The sequence below is a fragment of the Corvus kubaryi genome, unplaced genomic scaffold (assembly GCF_017639235.1).
Source record: "Corvus kubaryi isolate FWS band 111438036 unplaced genomic scaffold, C.kubaryi_AGA036_p1.0 37272, whole genome shotgun sequence".
Taxonomy (NCBI): domain Eukaryota; kingdom Metazoa; phylum Chordata; class Aves; order Passeriformes; family Corvidae; genus Corvus; species Corvus kubaryi.
The window spans coordinates 734,495-750,076 of record NW_024581084.1 but is presented as its reverse complement, the minus strand read 5'-3'; the positions used below and the strand labels follow the sequence as shown (position 1 = coordinate 750,076).

The following is a 15,582-nucleotide window of genomic DNA, read 5'->3' as shown; positions in this document are numbered from 1 at the left end:
CTTTGAAAAAGTCTGGGAATTTCAGGCAGGGACCCCAGGCTGCCATCTGATGGTATTTAAAACTCTCTGATACCTTTAAAAATCACAGAATCATGGAATCATGGAATGGTTGGGGTTGGAAGGGACATGAAAGATCCTCTCGTTCCAATCCCACTGCCATGGGCAGGGACAACTTCACTAGGTAATTTCTAAGAAGAAATATGGACAAAAAGCCCTAAACTAATGGGCTAATATTACTCAAGTGTCCCAGCCAACATATTAAGAACTCCTCAGGACTCATACCATGGACATCAATGTCTATTGCTCATCTGTATCTCACTGATTCCTTGCTCCCAGCTCCACAAATCCACTGGCAGCAGCACTATTCCCAGCAAGGAGAAGGTGTGGCAAGCCTTAGAAGTTTCCCTGTGCTACACAGCAACTGAAATTTCAGAAGGATGCATCACAGCATTCATCTGACAACAAATATATTTAGTTGGCATGGAAACAGTAAGTTGGGCTGAATGTGGTAAATATCCAGCAGTCATAAAAAATCGAGCAAGTCAGGATAATAAACATTAGAAATGAAAACTGGCTGAATGCTTTTGAATCATGGCTCTTTTACAATTATCACTCCTGTTTTCATTTGAACATGAGTGAAATCCACTTAAACTAAGCTGTTCCATTTTATGCCAAATACTTCTATAACATCCTCATTCAGATAACTCCTTTCTCCTTTTTTTATAATCTGTTTGAGGAAAAAGAAATTAAAGGGCTGAAAACCTCCATTGCTATTCTCCTTCATTTCCTCAGCAATATTAATGAATTGAACATAATTGATTTTCTGTCTGAGAATCTCTCTACTTTAAGACTCTATTTATGACTTGACTGCTTGGAGGTATCCCTATGGTTTGAGTACCTATAGTGTTGCTACTTTAGTTGTTTGCAAACACAAGGAACTTTTCCCCCCTCTATTATCCCAAATTTGATATCATACTCAATCCAGATCTATGGGTAGAAACATTAGAACAAGGAATGAAAAGAATAGGATTTTTTTTCTGAGAAATTTCTTGCATGTAATTCCCAAAGGACAGATTCCTGGAGCTTTTTAGTAAACTGAGTTGGGGTGATTACCCTTGAAAAAAGAATTTGAAATGAAATGAATGCTAAAGTAGTCTAGGTAGTAAAAAGGATCACTACCATGAATTTTTATACAGGCCCCAATTCAGCAAAACTTGTTGCACATGCCTAAATTCCTGGATTTGTTCAGCTCTCAGTGATGTGTGTCATTTTTAATTACACATTCACAGGATGTAGAGACTCCTGTATGAACAATGGAGATTTTTTAACTATGACTGACAAATGCACAAAGCCACAGGACTTAAGAAATGTTTAGTAGAAAATCTCGTCTCACATTAGATCCAGGCACACATCAGCGACAACCAAGGGATACATTCGCTCCAAGAGTACATGATACAGGAACACAATGGGATCACTCGACAGGAAGCTGATCCCAGAGTTATGTAGGACTGAGATACAAGAAACTTCAGTGCTGCTTTGCAAGGAAATGGTTTGGACACACCCAAATTTGCCAGAAACCTTCCCAGACTGCTTTAACAGTCTTGTGACCGTACATATTTAACAACAACAATATATAGAAAACGATATATTAGAGTTTTTACATTCACTTTCCATGAATACAATTATTTATGTCTCAAGAAGCTGGACATCCAATTTTTAAAGGAAATATCCAACACTTTGACCTGAAGAAAGATGATACAGCTCTGAGACTCCACTCTCGAAGTGCAGCATTACTGAACACTGGAAAACCAGGACAGAGACAGGACAACCTTTATGGAAAAGATAAAATAATTTAGGCCAGCACTTTTGAGAAATGTGATTGGAACCCATCACCCAGAGATTGTTGCCATATGGCACCACTGGTGAGACAACACAGACACAACGTGATTGCACCAACCCACACTGTAAAATGGGAGAGAAAAACTAAACAGGAGTAAACACGAGTTCATCCAAGAACACAAAGTATGGGAATGGAAAAGCTCCATAAAAACAACACCTCCTCTCCAACTGCAGCACCACACTCGCCTCTAGAATAGCTCAGGGTTTGCTGACAGCCCAACGTATTTTCTCCCCTTTATCTATAGGATAGTCCGTCTCCCTGGATAATTACAATAATGAAAGGTTAAGCCTGTGCGATCACCAGAGGGTCACTGTAACAAAGAGTTAAACTTTGTGGCTCTGTCAGCCACTCTTAAAGGCTGAAGAGTTATAAGGACATTGCACTGGAAAAACAGCCAACATGGAGCACCAAGATACCACCCAACAAGCCATAACGAGAAACAGCTTTTTAGTTTTAATTAAAAGCACAACAAAATGTTTTTTCATGTCTCATTCATTTGTTTGTTGTTGTTATAGAATCAAAACACAAGATTTTTGCTTTTAATGAAAAACAGAAGCTCTTTAACCCTCTCTCCTCCTTATTTATAGACATGTAAAAGCTTGGAAAAGTGGCTTTTGTAATGGCACCAGCACAAATCTCCATGTTTTATACAATTCTGATTCACACAGTATTTGGTAAAAGCAGAAAGCAAGTTACTGCCCTGAATATTTCAACTCCCTGATCGGCTGATGAGTTGGTAACTACTGTTAACACTTGATGAACATGTTTACAGGTAGCCTGGCCAAACCTAGTAACTGGAAACATGTCAGAGCTGTCACTTTTCCGTTTTTCTTCTGGAGAGATAAGCAGAACTAATGAATTAGCCGGTCACAGAGAAGACAAATAACAACTTCCAAAATGCTTGTCTGCAAAATAGACTGAAGCCACCTAAACCAAACCAGCTTCAGCGGCTCCAGCTGCTTCAGGAAGTCCCAATGGATGAAAGGCAGAGACAAAATCATTGATGAACTTGGATATGAGCTCTACCAAATCTGCCAACACAACTCTGCAGGAAAAGCTCAAAGATGGACAGCACACTGTAATTTCAATAACATTCCTGTTCCATTATACTGGGGAACAGGATGTTACCATCTGAACTAGTTCTTCATTAATTACGCCTGGACAGGAGAGTTCTGTAGGTTAGTTTGGAGAAGATGCTCATGTAGGAGGAAACCTTGAAGGCAGAAAGGGGGGCCCACCCTGTGAATCTGCATGTGCAGCCTTCTACCTCTGTATTTCATGAGTCACTTTTTATTTCTTCTTCTGGATCCTTCTCAAAATGGGTCAGAAAAAAAAAAGAAAAAGGCAAAATGGCAGTGGCAGAGACTAAAGAAAAACATAAAAAATGAAGAAATTTGGAAGAGGATGTCCCTCATAGCGTGCAGCCAGTGCTGTTCCCTGGGAGGGACAACCATGCATTAAAGAGCTGATTTTCCTCCTTCTTTTCCAGGAGACTGAAGCCAAAATGCAATGCTTGTAGGCCAGCTCACTCACTACACCGAACTCCTCCAAGTGCTGCAGGCGCTGCAGCTAAGGATGAGCCTGGCCCAACATCTGGATTTGGGAGGCAGAGGGGGGACAGAAAGGAACAGCTCATCACTGACATTCCAGAGAGGAAATACATGAATTAAACACCAAGGGTGACAGAGGATTCCCATGTGCCAGTAGGATAACAAAAACTGAGGAAAAAATACTTGAAATTAATTACTATTACTCTTCTATAACCACCCCAACTGATTATTCCTGCAGGTATAGAGTTAGAAATGCTTCACGTAGGATACATGCTGTTGATACTGTTTACTCAGCACCAAATAAAGTTCTCAAATGCTTCAAAATCTGATTTGTATTAGAAATATATAAATTCCTATCTGATTCAGGTATTCATCAGCTGCATATTCTCCTGCATATTTCAATTTAATCTGGTTTGAATGCAGATCATTGACTTTCTGTTCCTGTACTGCCTGTAAACAACACACTCTATTCTGCTCAAAGCACACTAAATAATCTCTGACTTCACTGGAAGTGTCCAGAAGAATTTTAGCACTATTAATCATCTGAAACTGTTTACAGACATGTTTGGACAATGAATGCAGAAGATCAGGACTGAAGATCATTTTTAGCGGTTATTTTCCAATTCCCTTCATACAAACCATTAAAGAACAGGTTCAAATAGTCTCAGAAACCTCTATTAAAACACTACAGTCAGTTGAAAACAGTTCAAAATAAATGCATCATTTAACAGCTAGAATAGCTGAAATACCAACTTGCAATAGAGAGCAGCAGATAAGTATTTGCCTGAAGGGTTCAGACAGTTTAATTCTCTTTTATTACCAACAAAACAGAAAAGAAAGCTATCTGGGAATTTTGCAGGAAAATATGTGCTTTTGCTTTGATGGAAGGTATTATTTTTAACCGTTGCACCTCCTGGCTCAAGGGATGGGGACAGCACCCAGTACCTGCTCCTGGGCCTTGAGCTCGTTGCGCTGGAGCCTCCTCTGAGCATCATAAATCTGCCCACGGTAATTCTCCACCTCGTCCTGCAAGGCCTGGAACAACACCAAGGGATGCAAAACACACGTGAGAAACATGGGACGGCAGCAAAACTTCCAGGTCACGTCTTCCAGCAAGCTGGGGAAAGAAGCGGAGCACTCTGAGTCCAGCTGAACTTCGTGCTAAGATGTGACAGAGGCAGTTTGGCCACTCAAAAAAGTTACTTTGCACAGGTGGGACCACTGACTGAACAGGAGTAGGCACATCTTAAAAGTCCTATCTTATTATAGGCTACAAGTATTCATCCTAAAAATGTAATAAATACCCTCAAAGCCTGGAAGGCAAATGGAAATATTGCAACATCTGCATTTGCAAATGTGCCGGGTTTTTGTTGTCATCCCCTCTGTACAACCTGAGCTTCCTAGGAGCAGTTTTGCAGTGTACCAACAATCTTTTCTCTAAGCCAGAGTAATCCTCTCTTTGGAAAACAATGTCTGGAATTTGCAGTGGAAATGTATTCCATATTACTGAAATGGGATGCTGGCCGAGATGAGGGGCTCCCCTCCTGCCCTGTAGTCAAATCTAGCATGTGATCTACAAATGAAGTATAAATGGCAATAAAAAAAAGGAATATTATGATCGTGTCACTTTACCACAACTACCCAATCTTTATTTAGTTCAGAAGTAATCGCTCCTAAACCAAGCTCATAAAATGAATCCACAAATTTATTTTGTCATGATTGTTCTCCTTATATATTTATTTTTATTCCAGCAGTCACTCAGAGCCTTGATCTTTTTGTTACATGCTTAACAAAGGAACAGCGTGCCCCAAGGAACTGATAGTCTGTGTTATTTCTAACAGATACACACCAAACAAACAATAGAAAGTTTCAAAGATTTTTTTTTTTTTAAAGTTTCCCACTCATTGTTGGATGTTTGAATACATGCTTAACATTTACTTACACATTTACTAAAAGCTTAGGGATGTTGTCAGCTTGAATAAAGGCATTGTTAACTGCAAGTGCTGACTCCAAGCAAAGTGCACAATGTGGATGGGGGATTGACACCAACACAGAGGCGGCTGTGGCTGCAGAAAGGGAATATTTTGAGTTATCTTTTGTATGGCAGGAAATCGGGGCATTGATACCCATCAGTGAAAAGCGGCACAGGGCTGGACCCGGGAAGGGGCTCATGCTGCAAATGCCACTGAAGGAACCTCCAATGATGCTTTTAAAAAAGCTGAGCTGCACAGAGACCTTCTGCAGAGCACCCTGGAATCACAGAATCATTAAGGCTGGAAAAGACCTCCCAGATCATTAAGTCCAACCTTTGACCAACCCTACAATGGTCACTAAACTGTATCACGAAATGCTGCGTTCATGTGTTTTTGGAACACTTCAAGGACGATGACTCCACCACTTCCCTGGGTGGCCTGTTCCAGGTCTTGACCACTCTTTCAGTGAAGAAATTTTTTCCTACTATCCAGCCTAAACCTCCCTTGGTGCCCCTGCCTTTCCCTTGAGAGGAGAGACAAAAACCCCACAGACTCAGGGTGCTTTGTAGGACCTACCATATGGTTAATGTTTGCTTCCTCCCAGCAGCCAGGATACCTGTGCACAACTCAGGATCATTAAAAGTCCTCGTGGTGCAAAGATTTAACAGAAGAAATGACTTGCTCTTTTCCACAGCACCGAAATACTGTACTCTCCAATAATTTACAGGATAAAATTGCTATTGAGATAAGAGGACTACTTATGATAGATCTTGCACGCTGTTTTGAAGTGATGCCAGGCATTAACTTTAAAGTCTTATAGCTGTAAGACTGTTACATGTTCTGATGCCAAAAACTGTAACCAGACCCAAGCATGAACTTCAAATCTGCCCAGGGACTTTTATGCTATCACAGCTTCTGAGAAATGCTGAAATCCTGGCTTTGAATGCATAACCCATCTTCAGTACTCAGCAAGGTTTGCAGTACCAGGAATTCGCATCAAATTAATGAAATATATGTGGGAATTATGTGTGAATTGGAGGCTTTTTGTTTTCTTTTTGTACATCTATCTTCTGAGGTAAAACACAAACAAGCATAAAAGCTAAAATGAGCAATGTAGAAATGTAGTAACAAGCAGGGTAATTCCATGTATCAGGAAAATCACCAAAAACCCAATTAATCTGACAAAAATCCTGCCATAACCCCAAAGCGTCCACTCATAACCAGCCCAGGATGACTCTCAGGAACATTCCTGGAGCACATTTTGGATAAACTGCAAAGCATGACCCATCTTCTCCTGCACTTTCAGGACCAGCTTTTCCAGCCCAAATGGTCTGGCTTGGTGAAAAATAAGGAGAGAGGAAACCTCATCACACATCACTCGTCCTTTCCTTGTGCTCAAGAACAAGTTTGACCCTTAACAGGACTTTGAAGCTGGCCAAGAGATAGCAATTAAATGTACAAATACATGTGAGTACATATATATGTGTTTCAGAGAACAGATTTGTATCACCCCCATCTGCAGGTCCTGGAGCTCAAATTGTTCCTGCCAAAGACAGCAACCACACGGTGCCAAAGAGAACTGGTGCCCTGCTCCTTCCTTCCTTCACATCTCCATTTTTACTTCTCTTATTTACAACAAACTTCTGCAGAGGATAAAACGAGAGGTTCCTTTAAATCTGAGGGTTTGCAATGCATCTGAAAGTCATTTAATTTGGGAAATTCAGATAACACCGCCTTTGTCAGGTTCCCCTACTCTAGACAGGGTTTGCCAGCACAGAGCACACATGTTTTATTTCATTAGGAGAGCAGAAAATGTCTTAAATTTAAATTTAGAAAGAAGGTATTTTTACTATAGCATGTAAGTATAGCAAACTAACAACTCTTCCAGTTATCCATTCAACATTTGTCCAAACCAGAATTTACTGTATGAACTCACAGACTTTTCCAATCACATCAGAACTGGCTGTTGGCAGGTTTTGTATTGGGATAGCAAAAAACCTCAACTAACTCCTTGGATCAATCACAAATACCTTTAACTGGACCCTTTTTGGACTATTTCTGTGCTGCATAAATTCCATGAGTAATTAATGTTCATTTGAGTATTCCAGCTATTCTATCAGCACAATGGCAAGAAAAGTAAAACCAAAAGTTCAGCATTTGATCAAAGCTGTGTCAAAATGAAAAAGTAACATCAAAATCTCATGGTCGCTGTAGATTCCTGCATGTGATTATCTCTGAAAACAGCAATTACACATAAGCAAGTTTGTTGCCCATGATTTTAATTTTCTAGGAGGGATCACGACAGATGTCATGAATAATGCACCTTTTTCAAGATCTCACTGAAAATTCTCTCTCAAAAGGCCTCATATGCAGTGGCCAGAGCCTGAATACTGATGGCAATTCCTGAAGCTACCAGAACCCTCAAATCTTTCTCTGAACCAGACAGGGAAGCTTTTGCCATGTAGAATACTCTTAAAAACAGCAGAGGACTTAGCCCAGGTACATCACAGAACATCTCTTTTGTAAAACTGAACAATGTTTTGTTTTGTTTTGTTTTGTAATGCAGTTTTTACTCTACGGCTTCAAAGTGTAACATTTTGTCCAAAGAGCAGCAGAGCTTATGATGGATAACTGCTGAGATGAAGAAAAATGGATGAAAAAATAAAAATCCAGGCCAATTTTTAAGCCTTTTTTTCCCCCCTGAACAGAAAACAAAACGTAACTTATTTAGTTAAATTTTTCCAGGTTTGGAATGAATCCCCCGTCTGTCAGCTGTGCTAAGTGGACTTGCAGCGCTCTTATAAAGACAATATTAATTTTTTTTCAGTTAAACGGGCTTTCAGATGCCATGTAAACATGTTTGCTGTTGAACGTCTACACCATACCTGACCTTGGAAGTGCTTTGTGTTGGCCAGAGAACAAAGAAATCAAATGTTTTGCTTTCCAGCCCAGATATCCTACACTTTGAAAAGCTCTTAAAAATGTAAATGAGATAATAAGCTCCACTGCAACAATGTGGGTGAATTACAGCTGGAGAGAGGTAAAACTCATTTGATTTATTTCTAAAAATGGAAAGGATCCTAAAATAAAATCATATTGTTTGGGTCACACACAGCATCCAGAGGCCCGGGAAGGATGGAAGGGAAAAGTAACGGCTTTGAGAAGGCACCGCTGGAATATTCTGGGTAGATTCTGGGACCTGGAGTGGAGTTTGTGGATGAGTCCATCCCAGTCACTGTGATCCAGAGCCGCTGGACACTGATGTGGAAGGAGAAAGGAACCTCTGAACTGCATTTCTGGGTAGGCACCTTTTATTCCCCCTATTATCCCACTGGGGATTGATTATCTCCAGCAGAATGTTTAATGAAGTTTATTTCGGACCCAAGGGAGCAGCACACGTGGGGTTGATGGATTTCTGTGGGATACCTGAGGGGCAGACTGAGGCTCTGAAAAAAGGTGTTTTTTTAAAAAAAACCAACTTGTAAAGCATAGAGTTTTGACAAGGAGCCCTAAAGAGACAAAAAGGTGCAATGCCAGCATTTCAAAATCCCTTATCAAGGCAGGAATTAATTTTTGGTGTTAGTTACAGGGCTTAATCTAAATCAACTAAAAGCTGGTAAGAGAAAGAGTTCAAAGAATCCCGGGAACAAGTATGGAACGGGAACGTATGAAGGATTTAGTATTTTATATATGAAAACTGATTTGATTATCCTTTAACCCCAGGATATTTTTGAAAAGTGTTGGATTCTCTGAAAGAAAGTTCTGTTCTGAAGAGTTACATAAACAGAAACAATTCCTATTCTTAATTTCTTTGTATTGATTACAACTGTGAAGAAACTATTTACAAAGCTGTGATGTTTTGTCTTTAACCTGAAATAATTTCTTATTTTTTGTATGTTCCTGAGAGTAGACAAGGCTTGATTCCTGATCCCATCACATCGATGGGAAGTCACAGATCACAACCATTTATCTCTCTGGTCTGAGGGTTGAATAACTAAGTGACACCTTCAAGAAAAGGAACATTTTCTAAAAAACATTAAATACCAATGTACTTTCACTATGAAACAGAAAGTGCCAGCAAAAAAGTCGCTGCTCATCCTGATCAGATTATGCTGGATAACGGCAGAGCCTTTTTAAAATGGAAATATGTAATTTTTATTAGCTGTACCAGCAACTCTGCGCACATGGATGTGCATCTGTATCCAGAAAAGCCCTCGATATTTATGAGCCGTGCAGAGTAAAGCTACCACTAAAGGTAGTGAGAGTTAGCACTTTTCATCTTCAAAGAATTTTTCAAATGTTACCAAATTAATATAATTAGTTAATGAAAGATGCAGTAATAAAAGCTACCCTAATTACCTACTGTAGTCTTAATTATCTCCTTACTAATGCCCACAGAAGAAGGCTTCCACTTTACATCCTCAAAACATGTGCCAACAATAATTCTGAATACAGGCTTCTCTTTAAGTGCCTTCTAAATTCAAATTACATCCATTGATGTGTTTTCTCTCCCCGTTCATGAGAAGAAAATCTCTGGAAGTTCGAGGGGAAAAAAACCCCACGTGAATGTTAATAAAAATTAAAGCGAATTTTCTTCCAGAAATACACATGGAGATGCTTTAAAATGTTGTCATTAAAACATTTAATTTTAAAAATCTTTATCACTCCATGAAGCCAGAATTATGGGCTGTCTGGGCAAAAACTTCTTTACATTAAGTGGTCTCATAATTTAGAGTCAAACACAATTCTATCCAAAGGAAGCAGCCAAGAATCCCATCCAAATTTATCACAGATTTTTAAAAACAATCATTAATTTTGCTAAAACATTTCATGGAGATAAATAAATTTATCTGGGTTTATTACTACTATAAATAAATTGGGCAAATATGTCTGTGAAGACCACTGATGTAATGCCATGAGTCAGAGCAAAACAAGGGTGTTTTAAGAAGTGAAATAGTGATGTTTGAGCCAAATTGTTGGGGCATCCTCAACACTTTTTGGGTTTTTACTGAGCTCTTGCCCATGACACTGCAAACAAAAACCTCTGTACTTAGAGTTCTCTCTTGGTTTTGGTGCAAAGCAAAGGAAATCTTCTGGTTTTAACCTAATACATATGTTTGCTGCTCACATATGGCAAAATTCCTTTCTGGTGGGAACTTTTTTGCTGTTGTTGCAACACACTATATATCCAAGAAGTCTCCTTTGATCTTGAACTATTGCTCCACTACTCATTATGCTACTGATTCAATATGAAAGGCAAAATTTCTGTGGTTTCTGTTAAAACAATGGCTTTGTTTTTGCAAACAAAGTTTTCCACAACCTATATGCAGGGGCCAACATTACTGCAAGAGGAAAGAAAATCTATTATTTTACACAGAAAATAGTCATGGTGTTTAATAACACAAATTATTTCTCTATCCTATAGGTACACTACAATTGCTATTATGATTGTACAGAAAATTTAGGCTTTACTGCTCCTCAGGAACAGAAATTAAAATGCCTTAAGTGATATTTGACATCTCTCTTTCCTATTTTACTTTCCTTTCAGTGATCTCTCAGCCTGTTGCCAGCAGTCCAACTCCAGGATCTGATTGGGATCAGCTTGGATGGGTGGGGGAAAGGGGAAGACCTGCAAAAGCTGCTCTTCACAGTGTCCTACTAGAATCTTCCTGACTAATATTTAATTTTAACCACTAAACACTATTTCATGAAGGGTGAACATGAATTACAACACAGAATGAAAATGCAAATTGGTAATACCTTTGTAAATGTGTCCCTACAGGAGTTGGTTGCCTGTTTTCTGCTGCCATTATGGAAAAAAAAATGTTTCCTTGGTCAGGAATCAGATAAAAGGCATAATTTCCAAAGGCACAGAATTCATCAACTCCCACTTGGAATAACATGAGCTCCCATATACACCATGGCACGTTTGGAAGTTTGGCTCATTTTGCTGACATTTCAACATGGGAATGGAGATCTTGCAAAATTCTCCAGGCTAGGGCTTTGCCCATCCCCACCAGTCAAGCAGCTCCCTGTTGCACCAGGCTATGGCTTCAGAGATTTGCCAGAAGGAGATGCCCTCGGGAAGTGTAACAAATCCTTCCCTTGAGGGACTATGGGAAGAAAGAAAGGGGTTCAGGAAGAAAAGGAATAATTTGACTCCAGGAACAGAACCAAGCCTCTCAAGCAGTAGGGGAAAAAAAGCAGGTCATTTTACATAAAAGAAAAAAATATATGCAAACATTTTGCAGAGTGGCAGGCTCTAACATAAGCCATTTTCATTTTTGACTATTTATGGCCAAGAGACTGACTGGCAGTACACTATAAACTTGGGATCATCAGCATTAGCTCCTGAGCAGTCCCACAGCACTTCCACATCAGACTTCACCTGGATTTTGGGTGTCTTTAGGAGATTCTCGGAGCACTCCTGGAATTGTCAATATTCCTATTTTCCCTGTTTTGCTCCTGTAAGATGTTGATGCGTCTTCAGCATTTTCTGTACATACCTAGTTGAGTTGACCACAGTTTTAAGATAATTTTCCTGCAAAGTCTTTAGCCCTATTAGAAATTTTTCCCTGTGAGGGTGGGCAGGCCCTGGCACAGGGTGCCCAGAGAAGCTGTGGCTGCCCCTGGATCCCTGGAAGTGTCCAAGACCAGGCTGGATGGGGCCTTGGAGTGCCCTGGGACGGGCTTTAAGGTCTTTTCCAACCCAAATCATTTCAAGATTCTATGATTCTAAGATATATCCCTAAAACACCTTGATGGCACCAGCAGGGCTATTTGTAGACTTAAAATTAGGCAGGGGCTTAAGCATTTTGCTGAGTCAGGGCTTCGCTGCAGGACATTATAAATGCAATTCTTTTGAAAGGCAAAGGATGCCATAAGGTCCTGCAGAGATAACAGTTCAAAGAAAACAGCAGCATAGTTGTAAAGTTGGGCATTTTTTGTCAAGGGAAGCCAAGGAGGGAATTGTTTTCACTTTGTTTTAGTGGCTCAGGTGACAGGAGGGAAAGGAGGCAAGGTTCAAAGGCTGTAATAAACTGGCTTTCATCTGCTTTTCTCAATGGGCCACAAAACCCAACAAGCAGTTGCCGTGGCCAAGCACTGCTTTGTCTATGACCAGGACACTTCGGAGCTGTTGTGATGAAGTCAATCAAAAGCCTGTCAGCTGGAAGATTTACTGTAATATTTATTTACCTGGAGTATTTTGTAGTTTGCTTTAACACTGCTTCCCCTTCTTTCCAGCCTGCATGAGTGTCATGGTCAAGAGCAGAGCAGAGGCTGCCGAAAGGAGAAAAGCACTGAACTGTTTCCCCCTTGCGCTTGCCGAGGTTTAGGCAGAAACACCAGTGGTGCACATTTACCAGATAAAATGAATCTTTTAAACCCAAAGATACCATGACATCTTAAGCATACACTTATGAAGGAAAAGTTCAGAACTCCATTTTAAACCACTTATGAGAGGATTTACCAAGATTCTGCCTAATGTTCAGCTGACACTTTGTCAAAAACATTTATCACAAAGCTTTTGAAGTTTCTTAGCTCCCCCTGAGTTATTAAAACTTGAACTGCAGAGTTTGTTATCAGCCTCAGAGCACACACAAAATACATCAGGTATTTTTTCAGTCAACCTTTCAGTCTGATTTTGAGACTATTATACAAAATACAACATTCCCAATCAGGTTAATGTCTGACAGATAATGCTGAGCGGGCGGAACTGCTGCGCCTGATTGATCTGCAAGACAATTTTCATTTCCTAATTTGCTTTTTATTAAACACTTTGCAATCAAAGGGAACGGCAAGGAGTCTGCCATTCTCCGAGCAGGTCTCCTGTGAAGACCTGATGTCGGCTTCAACATTTTCAGGCAACTTCTTGAATTTTTGATGCTCTGTTGCAAGAACATCTAAAACATTGTGTCAATGCCGTGCTAGTGAAAAACTGCTATTGTGAATAGAAATGAAGCAGTAAAACATCTGGTTCTGCTGCTTGCTGTACTCTTAACAACAGTTCTGCAAAAAACAAACATCAGGGGTTCAGGCAGAATTTCCTGCAATGACTTGGAGAACGCCTGAGTCTTGATAAAGCAGATTTATCAATCACTCGCTGAACAAGGCAATCTTCCACCGCCTGGGGCTTCATTCCCAACCAAGTTTATCAGTAAACTGCCACTTTAAGTGGGTGTTCGGACACTTCACACCTGGAGCCAGCCCAGAGGTTCCAGCAGACCCCTGGTGCTCTACAAATGTCTCTTTAAAATGCATTGCTCACCACAGATACACAAAGAGCTGGAAATATAAACATTTCTAACAGGCCTTACAAAGCCTCTTATTTTGATATGCTCTTTTAAAACAGAAATATGAAAGGCTCAGATATTTCTAATCAATAGGCCAATCTGATTCCCAGTAAGAATGAAAGAAAAGCTATTTATTTTGTGCAATCAAGTGCTCGGTACTGCTGCAATTCTCCCATTACATAAAATAACACCCATTTTCTTGCACACAGGCACAAACAAAGAAATCGAATAAAGTCTTTTTACCTTTCAAAGTAACCTTAATCAACAAAATTAACTTGCAAGGCAAACCACTGCTTTTTGAACTGAACAAGAGTAAGCTTGACTCAACACATGTGAGATGTGAGAGGCAGCAAAGTAATATCTGCTAAAATTATGTCTGGAAGCCAAAAATGGGGTGATTCTTGACAGGAGAGGATGCACACTTGGAAATTCTTTTATTCAAAGTCTTTAATGACCTCCAACCCAATTACATTTGCAACAAGACATGACAATGCAGTTGCTCCTATTTAAAAGTATGTGTGAAAACGGAGCATTTTTGAAGCCTGAATCTTTTTTTTACTTTTTCATCATGTTGAGATGAAGCTCATTTACTTAAAAAGAAAAAATGAAACAGAACGTCCTCTGCAGCTGGTCAAACAGATTACGAAACTCTAATCTCAGTAGCCTGAGGAAAACCAAAACAGTTTTTCAAGTATCTATTTTACAGAGCATTAGCTTTATACTTTTAAAAAGAGGCATTAACATAACTGATCAGAACATCCCAGAACGTTTCTGATCTAGTTAATCATATGACGTTATGACAGAGATTCTTGCTGTCATAATGCCAATGTTTCTAAACATTTCTAAAATCCTTTAAGTTCTTCTTTTTTTTTCCAAATTAGACATGGGTAAGATCTATTTCAGTTTCTTCAGAAGTTTTTCCTTCCATTTTAGAGCTCTATAAAACTGGTGCAGAGTATTTTAGATAGACAGACACATACACACACAGCAAGGAACAATGTCCGGCTCCATGACCTATTTAAATGTTTCTTTTAGCTTTTTATACAAAACATTTTGCTCTAATTCCTGCATAACTCATTTCTGGGAGTCCTCACCACCTTATTTCTTTAACTCTGCTGTATTCTTTACAGCTAAACTGGAATCATCAATAAAAAAATCAGGATTTGCCTAGTTTAAATTTATTTGGTTTATTTCCCTTAAAAGCAATTATTTAAACATTCCAGCCACACTTGTTGCAGCTCTGAAGATCAAGGTTTATTGGACAAGCTTCCAGTGGATCTGGGCCCCTCTAAGCCAGCCCTGGTAAGATCAGACTGAGGATTCCTGGGAGAGATTCCTGACACAAGCACCTCTGCAACAGGAAACAAACAGCCTGTGCTGGACCTTTTGGTGCTGACAGTTTCTCCAGGATAGGTAAGAATAAGGTGTAATTTATACACAGGCAAGCCAGGAAGAAGATGAGAGGAGAAAAACACTTTCCAAAGCTATGGCTGTGCCTCAGATATCACTTTAGTGGGGTGTCAAGAGCTCTTATCACAGTTGTGACAAAGCAGATCTGATTTCCACTGAGTGCTTTTGGGGTTTGTTTGTTTGTTTGTTTGTTTGTGGGGGTTTTTTGTTAAGTCAGTTTCAACTCAGTTTTGAGCTGAAGACTCTGCTGTTTCAGTGTGCAGATCTTTCTGGCAGAAAAGTCTTACATGAAAATGCACAGGCAGGAGAGGACCTCAGTCCCACACAGCATGAATTCTGTTGAGGTACTTGTGAATCTAACAAGCATCCACAAGATATTCTCCTGCTTTTGCTTCCCAGCAACACTCACAGGGTCCTGACAAGGCAGCTGAAATACCCCCAAAAAGCACACAAAG

The 15,582-nt window shown here is 39.8% G+C and overlaps 1 protein-coding gene across 4 annotated transcripts in view; it reads right to left on the bottom strand.

Annotated features, from left to right (window-relative positions):
• Nucleotides 1-15,582, bottom strand: part of CEP112 (centrosomal protein 112) — a 158,596-nt gene that overhangs the window by 13,100 nt on the left and 129,914 nt on the right. For all 4 annotated transcript variants that reach the window (XM_042025497.1, XM_042025499.1, XM_042025498.1 and 1 more), the window contains one exon: nucleotides 4,396-4,485. In XM_042025497.1, coding sequence (XP_041881431.1) covers nucleotides 4,396-4,485 — 90 coding nt within the window. The remainder of the gene's footprint in view (nucleotides 1-4,395; nucleotides 4,486-15,582) is intronic.